The sequence below is a fragment of the Sarcophilus harrisii genome, chromosome 4 (genome assembly GCF_902635505.1).
Source record: "Sarcophilus harrisii chromosome 4, mSarHar1.11, whole genome shotgun sequence".
NCBI classification, from domain to species: Eukaryota; Metazoa; Chordata; class Mammalia; order Dasyuromorphia; family Dasyuridae; genus Sarcophilus; species Sarcophilus harrisii.
Window position 1 is genome coordinate 349,826,345 of NC_045429.1, and position 27,425 is coordinate 349,853,769.

At 34.4% G+C, this 27,425-nt stretch overlaps 2 protein-coding genes across 3 annotated transcripts in view; one reads left to right on the forward strand and one right to left on the reverse strand.

Moving 5' to 3' along the window:
* Positions 1-6,824, reverse strand: part of TEX14 (testis expressed 14, intercellular bridge forming factor) — a 141,901-nt gene extending 135,077 nt beyond the window's left edge. The window contains exon 1 of the mRNA XM_031966493.1: positions 6,695-6,824. The gene's annotated coding sequence lies outside the window, so the exon portion shown is untranslated. The remainder of the gene's footprint in view (positions 1-6,694) is intronic.
* Positions 6,825-7,114: 290 nt separating this feature from the next.
* RAD51C (RAD51 paralog C) overlaps positions 7,115-27,425 on the forward strand; it is a 70,539-nt gene continuing 50,228 nt past the window's right edge. For both annotated transcript variants that reach the window (XM_023502141.2, XM_012548060.3), the window contains exons 1-2: positions 7,115-7,587; positions 25,793-26,051. In XM_023502141.2, the coding sequence (XP_023357909.1) occupies positions 7,419-7,587; positions 25,793-26,051 (428 nt within the window). In that variant the 5' untranslated portion in view covers positions 7,115-7,418. The remainder of the gene's footprint in view (positions 7,588-25,792; positions 26,052-27,425) is intronic.

Genomic DNA, 27,425 nt, shown 5'->3' on the forward strand with positions numbered 1-27,425 from the left:
AATTTTTCTACCTCTCTCCCTGTTTCTCCTTCTTTAGACAGCAAGTATTCCAATATAGGTTAAATATGTGCAATTCTTCAAAACATATTTCCACATGCTGTACAAGAAAAATAAGATCAAAAGGAAAAAAAAAAGAGAAAGAAAAAATAAGCAAGCAAACAACAACAAAAAAGTGGTGAAAATACTATGTTGTGACCCACATTCAGTCCCCATAATCCTTTCTCTGGATGCAGATGATTTTCTATCACAAGTCCACTGGAACTGCCCTGAATCACCTAATTGCTGAAAATTGCTCACAGTTGATCATTATATAATCTCATTGCTGTGTACAATTTCTCTTGTTTTTACTTCTTCACTTAGCACCAGTTCATGTAAATCTTTCTAGGTATCTCTGAAATAATACTGCTGATTGTTTCTTATGGAACAATAATAATCCAATTAAATACTGGATTGGATGGAAAAACAAAAATAATCCAATAATACATTACATTTATATACCATATTCAGCCATTCCCCAAATGATGGGCATCTACTCAGAGAAACAATAATTTCATTAAAGACATTGACAACAATAAGACAATATGCCAAAATTTATGGGATGTAATGAAAGCAGTATGTAGGAGGAAATTTATGTCTCTAAATTCTTATATCAATAAATCAGGAAAAGAACAGATCAATGAATTGGACATGCAACTAGAAAGTTTGCCACCAAACTGGAAATCCTGAAAATCAAAGACAAGAATAATAAAATATAAGAAAACCATTGAATTAATAAATAAAACTAAATGCTGGTTTTATGAAAGAAAACCCAATAAAACTGAAAAGGCATTGGTTAATTTTATGTAAAAAAAAAAGAAATAAAAAAAAAACAATAAGAAATGGACTTGGCTATTATCAACAATGCAATGATTCAAGACAATTCCAATAGAATTGGGATGGAAAATGACATCCACATCCGAGGGAGAACTATGGAGATTGAATATGGATCCAAGCATATTTTCACCTTTTTTGTTTGCTTTTTTTTCTTCTTGTGGTTTTTCCCCCTTTTAATCTGACTTTTCTCACACAACATGACAAATATGAAAATATGTTTAACCCCAGCTTTTGGGATAAGAATTCACTAATTGACAAAAACTACTGAGAAAATTGGAGACTAGTAAGGCAGAAAGTAGGCACAGACCCACACCTAACACTGTATACCAAGATAAGATCTAAATGGGTTCATGATTTAAGCATAAAGAATAATATTATAAACAAATTAGAAGAACATAGGATAGTTTACCTCTCAGATTTGTGGAGGAGGAAGGGATTTGTGACCAAAGAAGAACTAGAGATCATTATTGATCACAAAATAGATAATTTTGATTATATAAAATTAAAAAGGTTTTGTACAAACAAAACTAATGCAGACAAAATTAGAAGGGAAGCAATAAACTGAGGAAATATTTTTACATCCAAAGGATCTGATAAAGGCCTCATTTCTAAAATATATAGAGAATCGAGACTCATATTTATAATAGTTCAAGCCACTCTCCAATTGATAAATGGTCAAAAGATATGAAGACAATTTTCAGATGAAGAAATGAAACTATTTGTAGCCACATGAAAAGGAGTTCCAAATCACTAGTGATCAGAGAAATGCAAATTAAGACAACTCTGAGATACTACTACTACACACCTGTCATATTGGCTAAGATGACAGGAAACTATAATGATCAATGGTGGAGGGAATGTGAGAATGCTGGGACACTGATACATTTTTGGTGGAACTGTGAATGGATCCAACCATTCTGGAGAGCAGTTTGGAACCATGCTCAAAAAATTATCAAACTGTGCATACCCTTTGATCCAGCAGTGTTTCTACTGGAATTATATCCCAAAGAGATCTTAAAGGAAGGAAAGGGACCCACATGTGCAAGAATATTTGTGGCAGCCCTCTTTACAGTGGCAAGAAACTGGAAACTGAATGGATGCCCATCAATTGGAGAATGGCCAAATAAATTATAGTATATGAATGCTATACAATAGTATTTGTTCTGTAAGAAATGACCAGCAGGATGATTTCAGAGAGGCTTAGAGAGACCTACATGAATTGATTGTAAGTGAAATGAGCAGAACCAGGAGATCATTACACACGGCAAAAAGAAGACAATATGACAATCAATTCTGAGGGACATGGCTCTTTTCAACAATGAGATGATTCAAACCACTTCTACTTGTTCAGTGATGGAGAGTCATCTACACCCAGAGAGAGAATCATGGGAACATTTTGGAATACAACATAGCATTCTCACTCTCTGTTGTTATTTGCTTGCATTTTGTTTTCTTTCTCAGTTTTTCTTTTTTTTCCTTCTTGATCTGATTTTTCTTATGCAGCAAGATAACTGTATAAATATATATGCATATATTCAATTTAACATGTATTTTAACATATTTAATATGTATTGGATTACCTGCCATCTAGGGGAGAAGTGGAGGAAAGGGAAAATTTGGAACAAAAGGTTTTGCAAGGGTCAATATTGAAAAAATTACCCATGCATATGTTTTGTAAATAAAAAGCTTTAATAAAAAAAAGAAAATATATTTACAAGAATTGCAATATTTAACCTATATCAGATTGCTTGCTGTCTTGGGGAGGATGAAGGTAAGGAGAAAAATCTGGACCACTAAGTTCTGCAAAAATGAATATTGAAAACTATATATGTATTCAGAAAAATAAAATACTATTGAGAAAAAAAGGAGTAAGATATTTCAAAAAAATCAATTCATCAACAAGCATTTTTAAGATCCTACTATGTGGTAGGACCGCTGTTAGGGATACAAATAAAAATTAAACAATTGCTGCCTTTAAGGCGCTACAATTCTGTTGAGGGAGACAATATGTTTAGATATAAGTATACATTGTGCAAGGTAAATTGAATGTGGGTTGGGAAGGTACTCAGTGTTGGGAGTTGATCACAGAAAACATCACATAAGAAGTGTCATTTAAGTTAAACTTTGATGGAATCTTAGAACTCAAAGACAGAATTGACCCGAGAAAATTCCTGGTTTGGTGGTTAGTCTGTGTAAAAGCACTGAAATGAGACATAATAAATAGTGGAAAGTTCCCTAATGTGAACTCTAGGGAAAAGTAGCTAATGAATGTTTCTTCTGGTTTTTTTAAATTAAAAAAGTTCCTGAAAAAAATAATAAAGGCCATCATAAAAAAATGTGAACACGTGGGAAAAGGTGTAGCAGAACAAACACCATAGCATTAATTAACAAGACTGAACAAGAGTTTACATTAAGGAGTTTGGCATAAAGATTCATATTCACATTAAAAAGTTCAATCCAACCTCACACTGCATTTTAGGGAAGAGTTTTTGTAATGTGAAACAAAAGACTAAGCATATCATGTTCTACGTTGACGTGCTACTCTTTAGTTCAAGTCTTTTTAGAATGTGAACTACAGTAACTAATCAGTGATCTATCCAAATAACAGGGCTTGCAGCCCAGATTCCAAATAGTACAGACTGAAATCTTGAGATTTGTCATGGGAATACTTTAAGCCTTTATTGTTCTGTTCTATGTTCTGGTTAGTTTTGAAAATCAAGTAATTCACAAAGCAGCTTATTGTTTACATTTGCATTTATTTTCTAACCTATTCTCCATCTTTCCTTACCATCCCCAAGTCTAGTTTCCCTCCCCCCCCCCCTTATTTTTTTGCTGAGGCAATTGGAGTTAAGTGACTTGCTCAGGATCACACAGCTAGAAAGTGTTAAGTGTCTGACATCACATTTGAACTCGGGTCCTCCTGACTTCAGGGCTGATGCTCTATCCACTGCACCACCTAGCTGCTCCTAGTTCCCCCTTTAAAAAACAAACCTCTTAGAGAGTTAAAGAAAACAATTTGTTGTCATGATTTTAATAATTTCCCCCATTTTTCTGCTATATGTTGTCCTTAATATGCTCTTGGGATGACTGCTTAGACAGGTATCTTGCCAGGGAAGACAACATAGAGACTACTATGTATAACAGCATATATATAGACTATATGCTTCTTTCCTGGAACATGTTTTCTTCTCTTTATATATTCTGGGATTAAATATAAAATTCTTTGTTTGATATTCCAGGCCCTTCACACTTTGACTCTCTCCTTCTAGCCTTTCTAGCCTTCTTCCACATTACTCTGCACAAACATTCTGCAATACTGTGACACTGGCCTATACGAGACTTCATCTCCCAACTCCATGTATTTTCATTGGCTGTCCCTCATGCCAAGAAGTTTTCCTCTTTATCTTAGCCTCTCAACTTCTTTCCTTCCATCAAATTCAACATTCTACAAGATATCTTTTTATTTATTTATCACATTCTTGATATCTTCATCCTGATATCTTTAATGTTAGTGACTAATGTTAGTTCTATTGGTTAGCTGATTTGTCATACATACGTACATATATATATATATATATATATATATATATATATACATCTATATCTTGTTTTGTACATCGTTATTTTCATGCTGTCTCTATTAGACTGACCTCCTTCAGAAGAGGAACTCTTTTGCCTTTCTTTGTATTTCTTTGTATTCCAAGAAATAAGTACAGTGTCTGGCATATGGTAGCAAATAATAAATATCTAATGAGGACAAATTAGAATAAAATAATCTCATTGGGAAGAGACTAAAATTAAGAGAGACCAGGAAAGGACTCTTACAAAAAGTGGGATTTTAACTTAGATTAGAGCAAGCCAGAAATCAGAGACAAAAGAGAGCATTACAAGCAAAGGGGATAGTGAAAATGAATGGAATTGGGAGATAAAGTCTTATGTGAGGAACATCAAGGAGGGCAGGTTGTGAAGAGGATAAAGGTTTAGATTAGAAAGGTTTGAAGGAGCTAGGTTAGGGAATTTATATTTAATCCTGGAGGTAACTGGAGACTACGGAAATATATTTATGAATGGGTATTACAATTAGACCTGTGCTTTAGGAAGACAGCTTAATGGAGAAAGACTTCAGGCTAACCAGAATGTTACTGCAATGCAATGAAGGTCTCAATGAAGGTCTGACCAAAAGGCAGTATTTATTGGAGATACTATTAGGTAGACTCAACAAGATTTAACAACAGATAGGGAAATAAGAGAAAGAAGGAGTAGTTGAAAATTACACCTAGGTGGCAAGCCTGAGGGACTAAGGATTGTGTGGTTCTGGAGAGGGGAGTACAATTTTATTACTTTTATCATTCACTATTAAATTTAGTTACACTAATTTAAAAGTTATCCCCTCATATCCTATTGCAATAAATAATACCATGTGCTCAGTATCTTGAACAAAAGTAGAGATTCAAAAACTATTCAATAAATTAGAGAGTTAGAGCATTACAAAACTTTTTTCTCTTCTTTTTTTGCTGAGGCAATTAGGGCTAAGTGACTTGCCCAGGGTCACACAGCTAAGAAGTTTTAAGTGTTAGAGACCAGATTTGAACTCAGTTCCTCCTGACTTCATGGCTGGAACTCAATCCACTGTGCTACCTAGCTGCCCCAGTGTTAAAAAAAACTTTTAAGTAACTATTTCAATATTACTAAATTCCCTTGGCACTTTATTTTATATATTTATAAACATTTAACTCTAGTAAAAACCCATATCCATATTTAATCCAAAAACCACCAAAGGGATTCATGACACTCAAAAAAGGTTAGGAACTTCCAACTTAGACTTTAAATTTACTGAGAATTGTACCAGAAATATTTCTACTAAATTAAAAATTATCCTCTATAGAAAATCTCAGTCACTCTTTTCAGCCATGTTGCTCAACATACAAGGGCTGCTTTTTGTTTTGTTTTTTGACCTATCTAGAAACAGTATGAAAATCTCTCATTTGTAGAACTATTTTCCATTTATAGAGTTAATTTTCAAGGAGAAAGAAAGCCATGGAAATAAAATTTTTTTATTTAAAAAATTACCAGAAAAAAAGAGAATCTCCAATTTAAAAGAATTCATTCAGCATCAAATCTGTTTAATAGCCCCGAGAATTCAGTGATCATTTTTATGCCTCCTACAGACCATTTCCACTTTTGTAGCAACTACCATGTGCTTTATTATCAAAATGCAAACTATGCAAGCTATATAACAGGTGGCAGGAAGGTCAAATTTTGACTCAAGTTTTTAATCATTGTTCTAAGATTTAAGAATGAAACAGGACAGAATTATACCTGTTTAGCCTACGGTTTTATACGGGCAGTAACTATGCTCAGTGTTGAACTTTTAGTCAATAAAAACTGAGTTCAAATCTAGCCTCTCCCTTTCCCCCCCACTGTGTAACATTGGACAAGTCACTAACCCTTGCTCTGCCTCAGTTTCCTCATTTGTAAAATAAGGATAATAAATGGCTTCTATAATAAATGTGAGATTAAAATACGACACCTGCAGAATGAACTATAAATCTTAAAGCAATATATCTCTAAGCCATGATCTACCTTCAGAAGCCAGATGCCCTAGGAAACGAACATTATCAGTTGAGAAACACAGGCTCCCGACGGCTCACTTATGGGGACTGAGCACGGCCTACTAGGCCAGAGGCCTACAGACGCCCCTCCACTCCGCCGCCATTTTCCAGACAAGGACCTGTTTCCGTCACCTCCCTCGGTCCTCCTCTAAGTCCCATCATCTATCCATCCCTCAGCCTGAGCCCACCCACTCCGAGTTGCTCATTACTTGCTTTCTCCTCCAGTTATTCCTTTTCCTACACAAAGACAGGCGAGCTAACGGTCTCGGGAACCTTCATCATCTCACGCAGGCGGGATTTGAGGGGTGGGGGTAGATAGGACTGAAAGGATGAAGATGAGGTCGAGAACGAGAACGAGAACGAGGCGCAGGCGTGACCCTCCTGGCCCACAATTCCTTGCGAGGGCGGGAAAGCGTCGGGCTGGGGAGGGGTTGGGGGAGAGGCTGTGTAGGTGAAGAAATCACAGGGCATGTCGGGACCATCGAGGGAGGTCAATTAAGGATCTCGGGGTATTCTGTCTTCGGGACCTTCTAACGCCTTTTGGGGCGGGGAAATGGAAAGGAGGGGTTTCCAGACCAGCCAAAGGTGCGGCCTACTCACCCCCCCCCAACTGTTTTTTTTTTTTTTTTTTTTTTTTGGCGGGGTGTATATGGAAGAAAAATCGGTCCCCTCGACGGGCCAGTCGCTCCCACTAAATTGTCCCAAAGCCGCTCGCCGCGAGTTGCTGCATCAAGTGTGGGCGCTTCATCCCCACTAACTCCCGCCCTTCCTCGCTTTAAGCCATTAGAAAGCTGAGTGACAGCGGGCCCAGGGAGGCCTTGTAATTCCCGTGCACGGAAGGAGGGGACCGCAGCCTCGCCCCCGGTTGGCTTTACGTCTGACGTCACGTCAGGGGGCGTGTCTCTTGCTCTGAGCGCCTAACCCGAATCCCGGATGCCGAAGGTGGGCTCGTCTGCCTTTGGTGTGGGCCCTCCCTTCGCTGCCATGCAGCGGGACTTGGGGAGCTATCCGCTGGCCCCTGGCGTGCGAGTGAAGCTAGTGAGTGCCGGCTTCCAGACAGCCGAGGAGATTCTAGAACTGAAGCCTTCGGAGCTCAGTAGAGGTACGTGGGCGAGCGCCCGCCCGTTTGTCCAGTCCTCCCGGGCACCCCCGGGGGCCAGGGCCCCGGAGACCCTCGGCCGCCTTCGCGGGCTGCTCGCGCTCTTCCCCGCGCCCGCCCCCCGCTCCGATCTTACTGCCGAGGCAAGGTTGCCATATGTATAGCCGCGTACGGAGACAACTAGAACTTTCTTCCGGGACCTTCAGTTAATTATTAATTGTTAATTATTGTTAATTATTTGGCTTGATTGTCTAGGATTGTCTCTCTCTTCCTTTGTAGCTCAGAAAAGATTGTTAAATATTTGTTGGACTGATTGACCACAGAGAAGACGGGGTAATAAAGTTCTTAAACTGGAGTTGTTGGGAGATTTTTTTAAAACAAAAAAATTATAGTTTTTTAATAAATATCTTTGTAATAATTTATTAGAATCGGTTTCCTTTGTAACCTTTTGTATTTTTTTTTCCTGGTATATTTAACAGAGATCCATAGATTATAGGGAAAATCTTGGGAGAGATAAAAAAAAATCGAAAAAAGGTGAACATAGCATAGGTTCAGTCTCTTTAGTTCTCTTTCTGGATGCAGATAGTGTTTTCTGTCCAAACTCTATTGGGATTGCTTTGGATCACTGAACTACTGAGAAGAACCAAGTCTTTCGTCATTGCACATTCTTGCTGTTATTGTGTATAGTGTTTCACTCAGCATCACTTCATCATTTTTTATAGAGTGATAATATTCCATTATCTTCATTTACCACAATTTGTTTCTCAATTGATGGGCATCTTACTCATTTCCCAGTTTTTCTGGGAAATGGTTAAATTTTTTTTAAAAAAATGGTTAAAATGCCTTAGTGTATAGAACAGCACCTAAGGAGAGCCAGGAAAATCTGGGTTCAAGTGCTGTCTTTGATGTGACCTGACTGTGTGATCTTAAAACAAGTTGCTTAACCTGTCTACCCCAGACCGATATCTAAGGTTATGAAAGTACCATTTGGTGGTATCCTCCATCAGTGAAGTCCCAGGTGCCAGTCCACCCTTTAGAATTTGTGTTTTATCCTAGAGGTAACTGGGAGTGACTTGATTATGTGTGTATCCTTAGGAGGTGATTCAGGCAACTTTGGAGGATAGATTGGAGTTTGGAAGTAGAAACAAGGAAGCCAATGTGGAAATTATTACTTTAGGAAAAGGAAATGGGGGACCTAAAATAAGAGTGGAGATTTCTTTTCCATTTTAAACGGGAAAAGGGAACTAAAAATGATAGTTGTTATGAAATTAGAATTGAGAGGACCCAGCAACTGATTACCTATGGGCTGGGGGATGTTGAGGGAGAGGTAAGAACAGAAGATAAAGGCCAGGTTACTAACTTGAGTGACTAGAAGAATGATGGTGCCTTTAGTAGAAATAGAGAAATTGTTGGGGATATGAAGGAGAAAAATAGGAGTTTGTGATGTCAGTAGGATGTTTATGTATCACTGTGGACCAGCTGGCAGTGCCAGAATGAAAATTAGAATACTTAGAAGTAGATTTATAGATTTGGTATTGTATAGTGATAGCAGTTGAATACCTGAGGGTAAATGAAATGAGCAAGAGAAACAGTGTAGTAGACAAAAGAAAGGAGCAGGATAGGGTGGGGATTTATGCTTAAGAGATGAGAAGTGAATGGTGGTCTAGTATTCTTTGCTATTTACCATTGTCATTACCAGAGGTAATGGTCACAGAAGTAAATAGTAGTGTGGAAACCGAGAGAGGAAGAAAAGGTCATCTAGGATGTTCGCTGTTTTAGTTGTGTCCAGTTCTTTATGACCCCATTTGGGAATTTCTTTCAACAATATTGGAGTGGTTTGACTTTCCTTCTCTATCTCATTTTACAGATGAAGAAACTGAGGCAAACAGGGTTAAGTCATTTGCTCATGGTCATATAGGTAATATACCATTTGTATTTGAAGTCAGGTCTTCCTAATATCCCCAGACTAATGCTCTCTATCCACTGTTACTAACTGCAATCAAATTTAACTGTTAAGAGATTATTGATAAGCTTTGAGAAAGTACTTTCAGCTGAGTGGTAGGATTGGAAGCCAAAAGCAAGGGTTTAAAAAGTGATTAGACGGTAAGAAAGTGGAAGGAAACAAATGTAGTCTATCCATTCTATTCTTTTCAAGTATTTTTTAAACAAATTTGTCCCTTTTAATCTTCCTCTCTCCATTAAACAAATTAAAAAAAAAAACTCAAAAAGCAAATTTCTTTTGCCTTAGAAAGTATGTCCTTTTTGATTTTTCAGGATATCATATCTCTGTCAGGAGAGGAGTAGCATGTTTTGTTCTTTTGGACTCCTGGTTTTGTCATTGCTTTTAGCAGTTTTGAATGCCAAACGCAGATCTTGCCAAAAAGATTTTTTTATGGAGAACTCAGACAAGGCAAGTGCTCACAAGATGGTTAGAAAAAGTGATATAAAGATACCGTGAAGATCTCTCTTAAGAATTTTAGGATTGATATGGGAGACACTGGCACAAGACTGCCCAGTATGACTTGCCCTCATCAGAGAAGGTGCTGTGGTCTGTGAACAAAGCAGATTAAATTAGCTCAGAAGAAGTAAGGATGTGCAAAATTAGAGAGTCCAGGTAGAGCATTCTGAGCTCATGAATTGGCCTGATCAGCTATAAGCAGACACACTGTACCTCAACTCTCAACATAACTAATTCACATTTTGGTCCTTTTTGAGAATGAAGGACAACAATCAACTGGAGTTCTAAAATCGTTCTAAGTTTTTCTCTATAATCACTGTATAAATTGTTCTTATATTGTGGGTTTTTTTGTTTGTTTTTTGTTTTTACTTTGCTCAATATCGATTCATAAAGATCTTCCTAGATTCCTCTATAATAGTACATTTCATCACTATGGCATGAGAACATTCTGTTACATTTATATGCCTTTTTTAAAGCTATTTTGTTTAGCTATTACCAAATGGGACACCACCTTAGTTTCTCATTTTTGGCAACTGTGAAAGAGTTGATATGAATATTTTTGCACATCTGGTTTTTTCCCCTGCTTGTTTTTTTATGTGGGGTATAGGTCTAGTCATAGTATTTTTATTTTTATTTTTTTAAACTTTTTTTATTATAGCTTTTTATATACAAAACATATGCATGGGTAATTTTTCAACCCTGACCTTTGCAAAAACTAATGTTTCAACTTTTCCCCTCCTTACCTCCACCTAGATGACAGGTAGTCCCATACATGTTAAATATGTTAAAATATATGTTAAATGTAATATATGTATACATATTTATACTGTTATATTGCTGCACAAGAAAGATCGGATTTAGAAAGAAGATAAAAATAAACTGAGAAGAAAAAACAAAAATTCAAGCAAACAATAACAGAAAGAATGTAAATGCTACATTGTGGTCCATACTCATTTCCCAGTGTTCTTTTTCTGGGTGCAGCTGGTTCTGTTCATTACTGATCAATTGGAACTTATTTGTATCCGCTCATTGCTGAAGAGAGCCATGTCCCTCAGAATTGATCATCATATAGTATTGTTGTTGAAGTGTATAATGATCTCCTGGTTTTGCTCATTTCACTTAGCATCAGCTCATGTAAGTCTCTCTAAGCCTCTCTCTATTCATCCTGCTGGTCATTTCTTACAGAAGAATAATATTCCATAACATTCATATAATACAATTTATTCAGCCATTCTCCACTTGGTGGACATCCATTCAATTTCCAGTTTCTAGCCACTATGAAAAGGTCTACCACAAACATTTTTGCACATACAGGTCCCTTTCCCTTCTTCAATATCTCTTTGGGATATAAGCCCATTAGTAACACTGCTGGATCAAAGGGTATGCACAGTTTGATAACTTTTTGAGTATAGTTCCAAGTTGCTCTCTAGAATGGTTGGATCCATTCACAACTCCACCAACAATGCATCAGTGTTCGTTTTCCCACATCCCCTCCAACATTTGTCATTATCTTTTCCTGTCATCTTAGTCGATCTGACAGGTGTATAGTGGTATCTCAGAATTATCTTAATTTGCATTTCTCTGATCAATAATGATTTGGAGCACCTTTTCATATGGGCATAATATTCTTGAATCAAAGGATATCCACAGGTTGATAACTTAATGGGCATGGTCTCAAATTGCTTTCCAGAATGGTTGGACCAATTCATAACTTCACCAACAGTTCAGTAGTGCATATTCCTTTTTTTTTTTTTTCCCTTTAAACTTTTTTTTACTTGGAGATTTTTCTGGTAAGGAGATATACCATAAGAAAGCAGTTTCACTGGCATTGAGGTATATATAGTCTACCAAAATACACCTCATTGTAACTGCTTTATTTAAAATAAAGAATTGCATATCCTTGGTCTAACTATAGTATTAGCCATACTACATGAACAAAATGAAATGGTACTTGAATATAAAAACTTGTATTTTCTTTTTTTCTTTTTTTTTTTTTTTTTTTTTTGAGGCAGTTGGGATTAAGTGACTTGCCCAGGGTCAAACAGCTAGAAAGTGTTAAGTGTCTGAGACCAGATTTGAACTGGGTCGTCCTGTCTTATCCAGCTCTATCCACTGCGCCACCTAGCTGTCCCCAAAACTTGTATTTTCAAAAAAAAAAAAAAAAAATTGATTTCACTGGAAAAAATTAAATCACTTTTAGAGATTTTGTAAATAAACTTTCACAATATATGACCAAGACATCTGCACCATATTTTCTATCTTCACAACACATTTATCTCAGTAATTCCATTATGGCAGTCCTTAGCCTGAGCATAGTGTTATATAATTTTCGTATATATAATTAGTAGTGTACATTCTTTTAAGGATGAAGGAGACCTGGGCCTATTGGTAAGCATAAGAGAAGGCAGCAAAGGGAGAGAGGAAATGAATCCCAAAGATCAAATCCTACAGAGAAGAAAGGTAATAAGAACAAAGATACAAGTAGAGGGGTTGACCTTTAAAAATTTATTAGTACCTTTTGTTTTTTTTTACAGTGCTTTCATTTCCAAATATCCTTCCCTCTCTTCTCCAACTATTCTTCCAACATATATCATGAGAGTCATTTCTTATAACAAAGGATAAAAAAGAGAGAGGAGAAAAAGTTTGGCAAAAATAATGAACATATCAATCAGTATATGCAGTTTCACACTAATAGTTCTTTTATCTTTACAAAGATTTTGAGACAAACTTGGTCATTATAATTACAAAATGCTTTTTTAAAAAAAATTCTCACTTGCATTCTGATAGTCATTGTATATATTGTTTTACTATAATTTGCATTAGTTAATTTTGTGCTTTGTGCTTTTTTTGTATTTTTCCTATTTAGTATTTTATTTTTGTTTTTTTAACATTCTATTTCATTAAAGTACCATGATTTGTTCAGCCATTCTGCATTTGATGTGTATCTACTTTTTTTCCCCAAGTTCTTTGCTATTACAAAAAGAGGTGTTATTATTATTTTTTAAATGGGGCCATTCTTCTTATTGAGACCTCCTAGCAGTTGAATCCCTAGGAGCATGGATGTTTTAATCACTTTCATATCATAATTCCAAGTGGTTATCCACAATGGTTGACTAATTCACAGCTCTGCTAATATTGCATTTGTGCCTGTGTACAAAGGACAATCCAATTTTCTAGAAGGGCCATCTGTTCCTTAGAGAGAGGGGTTTTGATGCCTAGACAATGAATGACCTCAATTTTTTCAGCAAAATAGGAGTCAGTTGCTTTGTCTGAGAGAGGATGCATTGGCAATGGCAGCTCAAGGGATTTGAAGGTAAAAGTTTAGAACACTGATTTTGGGGAGACAGGCACTTGCTGAGTAAGAAAGAATTGCTTTGCAGTAGTGAAGTTCCAGTTCAGATTAGATAACATAAATTTGACTGACCTCAGGTTTACTGCTTTGTTGTACAGTTTGAGATCTGATACAGCTAGCCCCTTTTCATCCTATACTTTTAAAAAAATTTCTCTTGGAATTCTTGATATTTTGTTCCTTTAGAAGAACTTTGTAATATTTTTTTTTCTGATTCTACAAAGTATTTCTGGTAATTGAGTTGGTATGCTATTAAATCTGTACATTAATTAGGGTAGCATTATCATTTTTATTAAATTGACCACTGTTAATCTCTCTTATTTATTTCTGTAAAGAGTATTTTGTAGTTCTCTACTTATAAATTCCTATGTGTATCTAGAGAAGTGATTTCCAAATATTTTATATATTCTATAATCTAAAATTTCTTTCTATTTCTTTCTCCTGGGTTTTGTTAGTAATTTACAGAAAGACTGATGATTTTGTAGATTTATCTTATATCTTGTTACTATCCTAATGTTATTGTTTGAAATAATTTTTAGTTGAATAATAGGATTCTCTAAATAAAATAAAACATCAACCAAACCCAGTAATTTTGTTTCTTCTTTGCCTGTGTTTATTGGTTCAATTTCTTTTTCTAGTTTTTAATGTGAACTACATAAGACTAGAGTGATGATGATGAATATCTTCCCTTTATCCTGATCTTATTGGAAAAGCTTCTAGCAGTTATTCATTTAAAAAAATTCTAAGTCTTAGATACTATTTACAATATGAAGAAATAGAAGGAAGAATAAAATATTTATAAATGTCTGCTATATGCCAGGCATTTTATAAATATTATCTCATTTAATCCTCACAATAACCCTGGGAACTAAATACTATTATTAACTCTCATTTTACAATTGAGGAAATGGAAGCAGATGGAGGTAAAGTGACTTGCTCAGGGTCACATAATTATAATAAGTGTTTGAGACTATATTTGCACTTAGGTTTTCCTAACTCCAGTCCCAGCATTCTACCAACTCCATTAACTACCAGTCTGATGTGCCCTGTTTATAATTTTCCTAATATCAATCTATATTGACATCCCTGATATATAAGTGTTATGTTATCATAGTTTCTTTGTAGATATATTACTCAATATTTTTGCTTTGATATTCATTAAGAATAATGGTCTGTAGTTGGGTTTTTTCCCCTTATGCTTTGTAAAACTTTCTGGTTTAGAGATGAGATCCACATTTGTCTTACAAAAGGAGTTTGGCTTAGAGGATACCTTCCTTTTTGTATTTTGCAAATTATGTGTTATCATAGTTAATTGTTAGTTAAATATTTGACAGAATTCACTTTTAAGGCCACCTGGTCATGCTTTTTTTCCCCCCTTTGGGAATTTATAACTTAAAAAAATTTTTTTTTCTGGAATCTGTTGATTAAATCCTCTATTTTGTTCAACTGAATATTATAATTTTGTAAGCATTCATCCATTTCATTTAAGTTATTGGTCTTGTTGGTACATAATTGGAGTAAATATTATCTAATTCCATTTATTTTTTGTGTATCCTTTTCATTTTTTTATCTTGGTAATTTGATTTTCATCTTATTTTAAAATTAGATGACCAAATTGTCCATTAAAAAAAAAAAAAAAAAAACACCAGCACCTGATTCTATTTATCAGTTCAGTTGATTTTTAAATTTCAGGGTTATCTCTTTTTTGATTTTTCAGAATTTCTTTGTGTTTATGGGGTTTTTTTTATTTGTTGCTTTTCTAGTTTTTTTAGTTGAATGCCCAATTCATTGACATGTTTACCTTTTATTGACAAAAAATATTTAGATATATATTTTCTCTTACATCTTTGTATCCCCAAAGTTTTAGCATATTGTCTCACAGTTGGTTTCTTTGAAATTATTATTTCTCTTTTTTTCTTTGACCCACCAATTCTTTAGGTGTCCTTAAATTTTTTTTTAAAATTTATGAATTTAAATTTAAAAAAAATTTCCATCAAGCCGTTCTCCAATTGACAAATGGTCAAAAGATATGAACAGACAATTTTCAGATGAAGAAATTGAAACTATTTCTACTTGTGTGAAAGGGTGTTCCAAATCATTATTGATCAGAGAAATGGAAATTAAGACAACTCTGAGATACCATTACAAACCTGTCAGATTGACTAAGATGACAGGAAAAAATAATGATGAATGTTGGAGGGGATGCGGGAAAACTGGGACACTGATGCATTGTTGGTGGAGTTGTGAATGAATCCAACGATTCTGGATTCTGGAATTATGCCCAAAAGTTATCAAACTGTGCATACTCTTTGATCCAGCAGTGTTACTACTGGGCTTATATCCCAAAGAGATACTAAAGAAGGGAAAGGGACCCATATATGCCAAAATGTTTGTGGCAGCCCTTTTTGTAGTGGCAAGAAACTGGAAAATGAATGGATGCCCATCAATTGGCGAATGGTTGGGTAAGTTGTGGTATATGAATGTTATGGAATATTATTGTTCTATAAGAAATGACCAGCAGGATGAATACAGAGAGACTTGGAAAAACTTACATTATCTGATGCTGAGTGAAATGAGCAGAACCAGGAGATCATTATACTTCAACAACAATACTGTATGAGGATGTATTCTGATGGAAGTGGATATCTTTGACAAAGAGAAGATCTAATTCAGTTCCAATTGATCAATGTTGGACAGAATCAGCTACACCCGGAGAAGGAATACTGGGAAATGAATGTGGACTATTTGCATTTTTGTTTTTCTTCTTGGGTTATTTTTACCTTCTGAATCCAACTCTTCTTATGCAAGAAAACTGTACAGTTCTGCACACGTATATTGTATCTAGGATATACTATTAACATATTTAGCATGACTTCCTGCCATCTAGGGGAGGGAGTGGAAGTAGGGAAGGGAAAAGTGGGAACAGAAGTGATTGCAAGAGATAATGTTGTAAAAAATTACCCATGCATATGTTCTGTCAATAAAAAAAGTTATAATAAAAGAAAAGAAATTTTCAGACATCTTGCAGAATACAATAAAGGATAAGTATTTCTATGAAACTGAATCATAATTTATATTGTTTGCTATTCTCTGTGCCCTTGATTTTTCCTAAAATCTTTAATACTCTATCTTTTTGAGGTTAACCAAAAGTGACAACTCCACAAGACAATGTGTAGTAATTTGATTTAAAGAGAAAGGCACATACATATGGGAACTACTTATACTCAAGGAGCTCTTCATACTGAGTCTTGACTATTTCTGGGTGTAACAAAAAGAGAAGACTTTCTGGGAAGAATGGAGTCATTTGGGTAGGGTAAATTGTGAATGAGAGGGAGAGAAGAACTTCAGACCATGGAGGGAGGATGTTCTGCTTATCTGAAATGTTTCCTGCTTCAGAAACATGCATGAGTCTGCATATACTGGCCAGAGCTAGATTTGTAGCTGACTCAGCTTCAAGGATACTGAAAGTTTAATACAGTTTACATGCAAAAAAATCACTGTTATGTTAGTTTAGGGGGAGTTTTATCTCTGGAAAATAGGACAATTTAAAAAAAAAAAATTCAGGGGGATCTTTCCATAAGATTAAACCTTGTGTTAAGCCAGATACTTTTCCCAAATTCTTATTCTGTCCCTTATTAGCCTTTTTCAAACATCTGAAGATTAACTACTTTAAGATTACCAATTTCCCTGAAATTAAAAATGCATATGTTAATATCCACAACTGAGGAGGGAGTATAACAAAAAAACTCATAAAATTTCATAGGTTTATAGAATTTTATAACTGGGATATTAGAAATTATCTAGTCTAATCCTTTCATTATACAGGTAAAAAAACCCAAGGCTCTAAGAGGATAAGATTCCTTGCCAAAAGTAACAGAACTGATTATTCTGTTTTCTTATTGAGCATCCCAATTATGAGAAATAGTGAAGCCTAAACCCCTTCCTCATATTCCTTTTTCTCTTAAACATTAAAAACTAACACCATATCCAGAGATTATTTGTCTTACTTAACTTGATAATCTTTAGAGAAAGTAAGATTTTGAAGGAATACTTAACTTCTCTCCTATTAGAATATAAGCATTTAATCATCCTTTAATCCTTTCCAATTGTTAAAATCTTTTACCTATATAGATTTTTCTTATCTCCTGACTTTTGTCAATAGGCAATTTCAATTACAAAAAACTTATATGAAAACTAAGTTGATTATAAGAGAAATGAACAAGTATGTAGAACCCAGAGTTCACAATCCATACAGAAATTTGCATTTTTATTACAACAGAATACAGGAGGGAAAAAATATCAGAAATACCAAAGGAGTGTGGTATGAGAGAGAGAAAAGTACAATAAAGGTGATAAAAGGTCAGAACCCCTCCCAAAATGTCAAAAGCTGCATTGTTTTTGTGAAAAACTGCTAGACTAGACAGAAGTCTCTATAATCTACAGGGGTTCCAGCTGCACAAGCAGTTTCTCAGCCTAGTGCAAGACTGGTACCTAATCTTGGCTCCCAAAGATACAAGGGGGTCAATTTGGGATGCAGATTGGGGGAAGGGGGAAAAGAGAGTTGTGAAGCTTTATTGATGACACATTAAGGCCTCTTGTATACTCTGGGTCCAGTGTTTCTGTAAAATATGGCAATTCAAAAAGACAAGTCAGGGGAACGCTTAAAGTTTTCACCTCAAAGTTTCTTCTTACCTCTAATCTCATTAAGTGTGTTGGAAAATTATCAATTCAATTAAAGTCCATTAAAATACATTCTTAAACTTTTATTCAGTTTTACATGTTAAGTTATTCAAGGTTGCAAGCTTTTTATCTTTCATATTTTTGTTAATTGTATTACTAGAATCTACTTTATAGTAAACTGCTACTAAGTTTTTTGAGATTATGGCTTGTGGCCCCTTGGTATGTGTACTTGTTTTTTCTAGTTGCTTTTGTTATTTTTCCCTTGATATAGTAAATAGTTATGAATTTGAGTTCTGATATTCTTGGGTGTTGAATTTGGGGATTCTTTATATGTTTACTTTGCCCTTATATGTCTGAGCAGTTTTTCCATCTCCTCCAACATGTGTCATTTTCCTTTTCTATATTATTAGCTAGATAGTTATGAGGTAATACCTCAGAGTTGTTGTAATTTGCATTTCTCTAACCAGTAATGATTTAGAGCATTTTTTCCCCCATAACTATAGAAAGTTTTGATTTTTTTGTTCTAAAAACTGCTTGTAATATCATTTGATTATCTGTCACTTGGGAATGACTCATATTTTTATAAGTTTGACAAATTTCTCTGTAATTTGGGAAATTAGGCCTTTGTCAGAGAAGCTTACAATAAAAATTTTTTTTTCTGAGTTTCCAGTTTTCCTTCCAGTTTTGACTGCTAGATTTATTTCTACACATCCTTTTAAATAACTTTAATCAAAATTATTTGTTTTATATTTTATAGTGCTATCTCTTGTTTGGTTACAAATTTTTCCCTTATTTTGATAATAAAATAATTGGCAATATATTTCATACTTTTTATTTTTATTTATGATTTCTGCCTTCATGTCTAAATCATTTATCCATTTTGATCTTATCTTAGTATAGGGTGTGAAATATTGGACCATACTCTTTTTTGTCAAATTGCTTTCCAGTTTTCCAAGCAATTTTTGTAAAATAATGAGTTCTTGTCTTAAAAGCTTGAATTTTTTTTGTCTTTTATCAAACACTATGATCATTTACTACTATATATAGTGTACTTAATTTATTCCACTGATCCATCACTCTGTTTCTTACCCAGTACCAGATAGTTTACTTTGTAAACATTTTGAAATCTGGTTCTACTAGACATCCATCACATTAATTTTTTTTCATTTTCTCTTAATACTCTTGACTTTTTGTTCTTTCAGATGAATTTTATAATTTTTTCTAGCTCTAGAAAATAAAATTTTGGTACTTTGGTATGGCAATGAATAAGTAAAGTAATTTAAGTAGAATTGTCATTTTTATTATATTGAGTAAGCCTACCCATGAGCAAGATCTGATTTTATAAGAAAAATATTTTGTAATTGGGTTCATGGGTTTATCTTGGTGTGTAGAGTTCCAAGTATTTTGTATTATCTGCAGTTATGTTAAATGGAATCTTTCTGTCTCTTCCTGCTAGACTTTATTAGTAATATATAGAAATCCTGGTGTTTTATACGAGTTTTTTTTTATAGCCTGCAACATTCTAAAGTTGCTAATTATTTAAGATTTTTTTTTTTTTAACTCTGGGGGTCTTTAAGTTTACCAGGAATATCATCTGCAAAGACTGATAGTTTTGTTTCTTCATTTTCTGTTCTAATTTTTTTTCTTGTTTTCTTGTTGTAGTAATAGGCATCCTCGCTTCACCCCTTGAATTGGGGAGACTTATAATTTAATTGTTCTTTAAATGTTTGAATCTTTTTGTGAATCTTTCTGATCCTGGATGTTTTTTCTTAGTTTATTTATGGATTATTCAACTTTTGTGGGATTTTTTGGTTAGACATGTACATTCATTTTTTACATATTTCCATATTAATCATATTGGGAAAGAAAATATAAGAACAAAAGAGAAAAACCATGAGAAAAAAAAAAGTGAAAATAGCATGTGTTGATTTACATTTTTATTCACTGGTTATAGGCTATCAGGGCAGTCTTCCTTCATAATTTCTTGAAATATGATATATAGGCTCCTTTTTTTAATCATGACTTTCAGATAGACTAATAATTCTTAAATTATCTATCTTGAATCTATTTTCCAGGTCAGTTGTTTTTCCAGTGATGTCCTTCACATTTTTTTCTTTTTTCTTTTTTCTTCTTTTTTTTTTTTTTTTTTTTTTTTTTTTTTTTTTTTTTGATGTCTCATAGAGTCATTAACTTACCCTTTCCAGTTATGATTTTTAAGGAATTATTTTCTTCAGTGACTTTTTGTACTTCCTTTTCCCTTGACCAGTTCTGTTTTTTAAGGTGTTGGGTTTTTTTTCCCCATTACTTTTTTTTTTTTTTGAGCTTCTCTTTATTTTTTGAGTCTCTTTTTACAATTTTCTTATTTTATCTTTATTATCTCATTTTTCTTTCCAATTTTTCCTCTCTTGCTCTCATTTGATTTTTAAAATCTTTTTTGAATTCTTCTAAGAATTCTTAGGCCTCTAACCAATTTGCATTTTTCTTTGAGAGTTTACATGTAGCTTTTTTGATTTTGTTATCTTCTTGTGAATGTATGACTTGATCTTCTCCATGACCATAGTAACTTTTATGGGGATTTGTTTTGTATCCTGCCAACTTTCTTAAAGTTATGAATTATTTCTAATAGCTTTTTAGTAGAATCTCTGGGGTTCTCTAAGTATACTATCATATCATCTGCAAAGAGTGATAGTTTGGTTTCCTCATTGCCTACTTTAATTCCTTTAATCTCTTTCTTGACTCTTATTGCCAAGGCTAGTGTTTCTAATACGATATTGAAAATAATGGTGATAGTGGGCAACCTTGCTTCACTCCAGATCTTACTGGGAAAGGTTCCAGTTTTTCCCCATTGTATATGATACTTACTGATAGTTTTAAATGACCATAGTAACTTTAAAAAAATACATATTTTTTTTGATGTTTGTCCATTTTCCCAGCCTATTTCTTCACTTTTAATTTTGTTAAGATTGAAGTCTGCTCCTGAGGTCATAGGGACAATATCCCCATTTTCAGGTTTTTCATGTTATTGTCAGATATATATATATCTGGGACTCTGAGATTTGTTTTTCCAGGGTAATGTGATATAAGGACAGATGTGATCACCACTTTCCTGGCTTATGCTTTGTTTTTTGAGCAAGCAAAAGCATTCTTCTCTGCCTTAGAACTTTGACCAAAGTTCCCACTTTTCTGTAGCCACAAGAGCTAAGTTATTGTTGCCCCTCCTTGCCCTAGACAGAGCCTGGACAGTGTATGGACAGTGTTGTAACAGTCTTGCACCCAGAGCCAGCAAAAAGGATCTCTATAATCTTCTTCTGACTAGTTGTCTGCCCCCCTTACTGTGGGTGGGGAGTTTCAAAAACCACCACAACAGTCCCCAGGGCCTGCAGCCACCGACTTGCTGGCCCCAGCCTGCATTGTACTCTATCTACTCTTACTCCAGTGAGATGGATCTTTCCTGCTGATCTAAGTTGTCTTGGACTGGAAAGTTGTTTCACCTTTTGTTAGTTCTACCCCTCCAGAATTCGTTTTGAGGTGTTATTTTAAAGTTGTTGGGAAGGAATTTGGAAGAGCTCAGGTGAGTCTTTGCGTTTACTCCATCATCTTGGCTCTGCTTCCATCTCTGATCATTTTTTTTTTTTAATCTTTTGAATTAATTCTAATATTTCTTACCTCATGAAGCTACTGAGTTGTGGTTGTTCCATTCTCTTTTTTAGGGAGTCTACTACTTAGCTAAGGTTTCCCCCCATTCTAATCTTAAGGGTTCTAATTTTTCATTTTGCTTCATATTATTTTTTCTAGATCTTTTTGTCATGTGTATAGCCAAGCCTTTTTTTTTTTTTCCTCTGAGGCATTATTTATAGTTCCTTTACATTCTGGCTTTTTTAAAAGTAATAGTATTTCCCCATTGTGTTTGATATTTTCTTCTGCTTATTCATTTCTCCAGCCTCAATTTCTAGATTGGGATTTTGTGTTAGGGCCAAACTCTACTCCATTTAGAACTTTTGAATTGAGTGGGCAGGCAGTCCTGTCTTCTTCTGTGACTCCTTTTAAGGAGCCTCTCAAAAAGGCCTGAAAATAAATGTATGGCCCTACACACCGGGATCTGTTTTCCCTATGAAAATAATCTTTGTAAGGCTGATTTATTCCTTGTTGCCCAGACAGGCTAAGGCCCAATACAGCTAACTTTAGAACCCAGGTCAGGTGCTAGCTTCTTTCTCCCTGGCTTTATCTTTTACAGGCTTTTGACAATGTCCTTGTGCTGTCTTGGCCTGGCTATAGCAGCTTGAAGGGATTTCACTTTGATTTTCACTATCATTATTCCTTAAGTATTTTTAGCTTTGCAGTGCTTGTGGGAGAATTTAGATGTGGCTATATTAACTGAAAGTCGAGTTTATATGTGGCCATATTAATTGAAAGTCTGTGTGTGGTGTGTGTGTGATTTTCATAAGGACCTTGAGTGATAAAGTTTTTTTCAGACTTTTAAAAATAGTATTTTATTCTCCCCCTTCTCCCTCAGTTACATGTCAAGAAAGGTTTTTAAGATTTCTGCAAAAGTTCTATAAAAAAGTTATCAGCTGAAATAAGATTTCTTTTCTAATGACTGCTTATTCATCTGATTAAATAATCTGTTTGCTCTTTTCTGGACATATCCTTTCCACTAGCAAACTTCATTAGCCAGGATTAGAAGAGCAGTATATTAATTAGTTGTTGTACAAGCTGCCCATTTACATAGGTATCCTTCTGTAATGTGTCAAGATAAGGATAGAATGGCTATTCTCACTGGGCAAAGTGAGAATGGAGATTTTGTAATTGAGCCATTTCTACTTTCTACTTGGTCATTTTATTCATAATGCCTGGGCTAAATCTGTGTATGTATAGTCTGAGAAACCCCAATGACTAGATACTTTTTCTTAGTCTCTTGAGACGATTCAGAAAAAGAGTCGTCATAAGGATTCTTATGTTAGAATACCCAATGTATACTTTTCAGATAGGCCAGGAATGCTGATATCCTTAGAGTCAGACACCATGATATACTCAGTGGTTAAGTCATTGACCAAGTTTGTTTTGTTTTGTTTTGTTTTTAAGGAACAGTGTCAACCGAGATATTTTTCCAATAGAGATTTGAAGGTTTCAGTGGTTTTATTGTTTATACCCTTAGCAAGTACAGTGACAAAATTCTTGCTATAGATCACACCGTCTTTGGATTTATTCTTTTTTTTTTTTTTTTTTTTTAAACAAGTACGAGTGATGACAGATCTGAACTGTAATACCTCATTGTGGGATAAGCCAGTAGCATAGAAGATGGGAATTTTAGGTCTCTTAGCGATTCTGTTTATGCTGTCGATTGCTGAAATGCCCATCTGAATCATTTCATGGTAGATTTGACATTGAGGGCTGTTTGGCTGTTTTAATCATGTCAAGAAAATCATCAGCTGGTACAGTTGGCCTGTTAATAGGGCTTCTGGATTGAATGAAAATTCTACTCAAAAATGCCAGACATAAACTTATACTTTTATAGTTTCTGTGCCTGGAATTCCTTCAAATACCTTAATTCCTGCTTTGCTACCACTAAGTTCTCAAGCTTGACTATTTCTCTTTTTGCTATTAGATGATATCAAGTGGACAGTCTCAGCATATATGGAAAACATAACAGTCTAAGATTATTAAAAGACTATTGATAACATGATTTTGTGTAGTATGTGAGCTGGGGCTAGGAGAGATATTCTCTGCTGATGAACTTAGTGATGACACTAACCTTACAAAGATATGTGCAGCCCCATTAATGTTCTTCAAGATCACTCAGTGCCGTATTATTTCCTCATCCTAATGGACCTCATACATATTTAATTAGTTCAATTTTACACTTCAAGAAGTAAGTACTATTCTTATTTGAAGTAGGCTAGGTATTAGTATCCCCACTTTATAGATGAAGCCAAAGCCCAGGTAATTAAGTGAAAGCCAAGTTTAGTAAATAGCAAAATCAAGATTCTAATTCATAACTTGAATTAGTATACATTATTGCTACTCTTATGAGATGTGCATGCAACCTCATAATTGATCTTGTATTACGAAGATGAAAGATACCTTGGAGGAGTGGGAGGGGGATTTGGGAAACATGTTGAAACAAAGTAGTCCTAAAATAATTTGACCAGCAGGGGGAGACAAGAGACCCATTATTGGGGTAGGAGAGATGGCTTGTCCCTCTTGTTCTTATTTATGTAAGATCTGGAAAACAGTAATAAATCATTTGACACTCTCCCTGAACATTAAGGAATTATAACACAAATATATTTAAAATATGTAATAAAATGTTTGGTGACATTAAATATTATAATGTCTATATATTTTTTATTAATTTCTTTCACTTTTTTTCTACAGGACCATTCCCTCAGAATCCCCCCTTTTTCTCCCAGAAAGCCTTCCATATGACATAGTTTTTTTAAACAAATAAAAAAGAAAATAAGCAAAATTGATAAACATATCAAAAAAGTGTTTAAAAATGTGCATTGTTCCAAACTTGCAGATTATTACTCCTATCAAGGGCTGGGGAAGGGAGTGTCTTAAATCTCTTCTTTGGAGTTGTAATTGTTCTTTACATTTTCTCAACATTCACTTTTCGATCGTTCTGTGGTTGTTTCCATTTATATTGTTTTAGTCACTGTATATATTGTTTTCTTGTCTCTGATTATTTCATTCTGGATCAGATTGTGAAAATATTTTTAGGCTTTTCTGAGATAATCATATTTATTGTTTGTTATATTACAGTAACATTCCATTCCAACAGTAACATACAGTAAAATTCCTGTTCCACAGCTTGTTTAATCACCCCCAATCAATAGGCATCTACTTTGTTTTTGATTTTTTGTTGTCACAAAAATGGCTACTCTAAATATTTTGGTATATATGGGGCCTGTCTTTTTATTAAATGACATCCTTGGGGTAAAAAAAAGCCTAGAAGTAGATTGTCTGGCACAAAAGTGAAGAAAATTTTAGGCACATTATTTGAATGATCCAAATTACTTTCCAAGTAATTGTACTGATTCATAGCTTCACCAACAACGCTCTTAAGATCCTATCTTCTTAAAACCCCTCCAATATAATTAATTTTTTTCTCTTTTCCAATTTGTGTGGTATAAGGTGAAGCTTCAGATTAGCATTTCTCTATTATACTAGTGATTCAGAGTATTATTTCACATGGTTAATAGTTTGCAGTTCTTATGAAAACTTTTATATCTTTTGACTACTTATCTATTAGGGATTGACGTGTAGTCTTACCTTTATTTATGTATTTAGGACACACAAACCTTTATCAGAAAAATTTTATACAAAGAAAATTTCCAATTTGACCACTTCCCTTTTTATCCTATGTGCTTTAATTTTGTTTGTACAAAAGCACAGTTTCATGTAATCAAAGTTATCCATTTTATATTCTTCAGTTACCTCTATCTCTTATTACATCTTCTGCCGAGGTAGACAATCAACTTCTCTTCTAATTTTTTATGATATGATTTTACTAATATCATATAACTAATATTTATTGTGGCATATAATAGGGTGATAATTTTAAGTGAAAGATATGATCTAGGTTCATTATACATATTTTTTCATATATGTATATAAATAAAGGAAAGGAAAACAAATACATTATTATTTTACAAACTGTTATTTTACTCTGTCTTAAAGTCTTTTTTTAAAATTATATTTAATTTTCTTTTAACTTTCAGAAATTGGGATCTCTAAAGAGGAGGCTTTGGAAACCCTGCAAATAATAAGGCGGGAAAACCCCACAGATATGTCAAGATATGCTTCTGTATCTGCATTAGGCAAGAAATGTACAGCATTGGAACTTCTTGAGCAAGAGCACACCCAGGGCTTTATAATTACCTTTTGTTCAGCGCTGGATAATATTATGGGGGGTGGAATACCCCTAACCAAAACAACAGAGATCTGTGGTGCACCAGGTGTTGGGAAAACACAGTTATGGTAAAAGAAAAATGTCACTTTTTAAAAATGTGCATAGTAACATGTAAAGTTATCTAAAGGGGCTTCTTAATTATAGGTCTGTGTTCTGAAAAAAAAATGTTTTTTAAAATCTACAAGTTTTTATATCTGTGATTTATAAAAACAAAAAGAGGTTACTCATTTTTTTCCATTACCAAAGAAGCCCATCTTGATAAATATACATTTTTGTTTTAGTATAAGAAATGCCTTAGTGAATTTTAGCATTGTTGGAAACAGCCCAATATTCTGTGAGGCAGTACACTCAAGGCATCTTTTTTTCCTTTTTAAAAATAATAATAGCTTTTTTTTTTTTTCAAAATACATACGAAGATAGTTTTTAAATATTCACCCTTGCAAAACTTTGTGTTCAAAATATTTTCCCCTCTCTACCTTCCTCACTCCTTGTAGTCGCAAGCAATCCAATATAGGTTAAATATGTGCAATTCTTCTAAACACATCTCCACATTTATCCCTCTGCACAAAAAAATCAAATCAAAAGGGGGGAAAATGAGAAAGCAAACAACAGCAGCAGTAAGAGTGAAAATACTATGTTGTGATCCACATTCAGTCCCTATCTCTCTGGATGCAGATGGTTCTCTCCTTCACAAATCTATGGAATTATCAAGGCATCTTTTCTAGGAAAAAAATGTTCAATTATTCAATCAGCTAATGTTTAATAAGTGCTTGCTATGTTCTAGGCCCTGTGCTAATCTGTGGGGATATAAAGAAAGGCAAAGAACAAATAGTCCTTTCCCTCAAGGATCTCACAGTCTGATGGAAGAGAAAACATGTAAGAAATGCATAGGAATTATCCCTCGTTATATCATCTTTTAAAAGTTAGGGGTCTGTCCTTAACATCATTAATTTGTATTTATGCCATTTTAGTATTTTTCATGAATATATAAAGATATAGGATAATGTGGTATAGTAAAGGCTCAATCTTGGCTTCAAGTTCTACCTGCACTATCATACAGACCTATCGATGTTCCCAGGTAAATCCCAAGTTGTACCTGACAGTCTTGATCTCATTGGTGAGGGTGTTTCCATGCCAATGAAATCACAAGTTCTTTTCTTCAACTTCCTACCAAATGTTATTTAATACCACTTCCTAACCAACTGTTCACCCCACCTGTAATCATACTATTCAGAGCTGATATAGCTATTATTTTGGGGACTACCTTTCCCTGAACCTCTTTTTCAGAAAGCCTGAGCCACTATCTATTATACTTCCTACCTCTTTGACCATTTTCTTGTTGCCAACCTCTTTGATCCTTTCCCTCACTCATGAACTATGATCAAATCAACTCTGTTGTTCCTAGATGAAGTCAGCCATTTATTTACTCTACGTGGTCCATT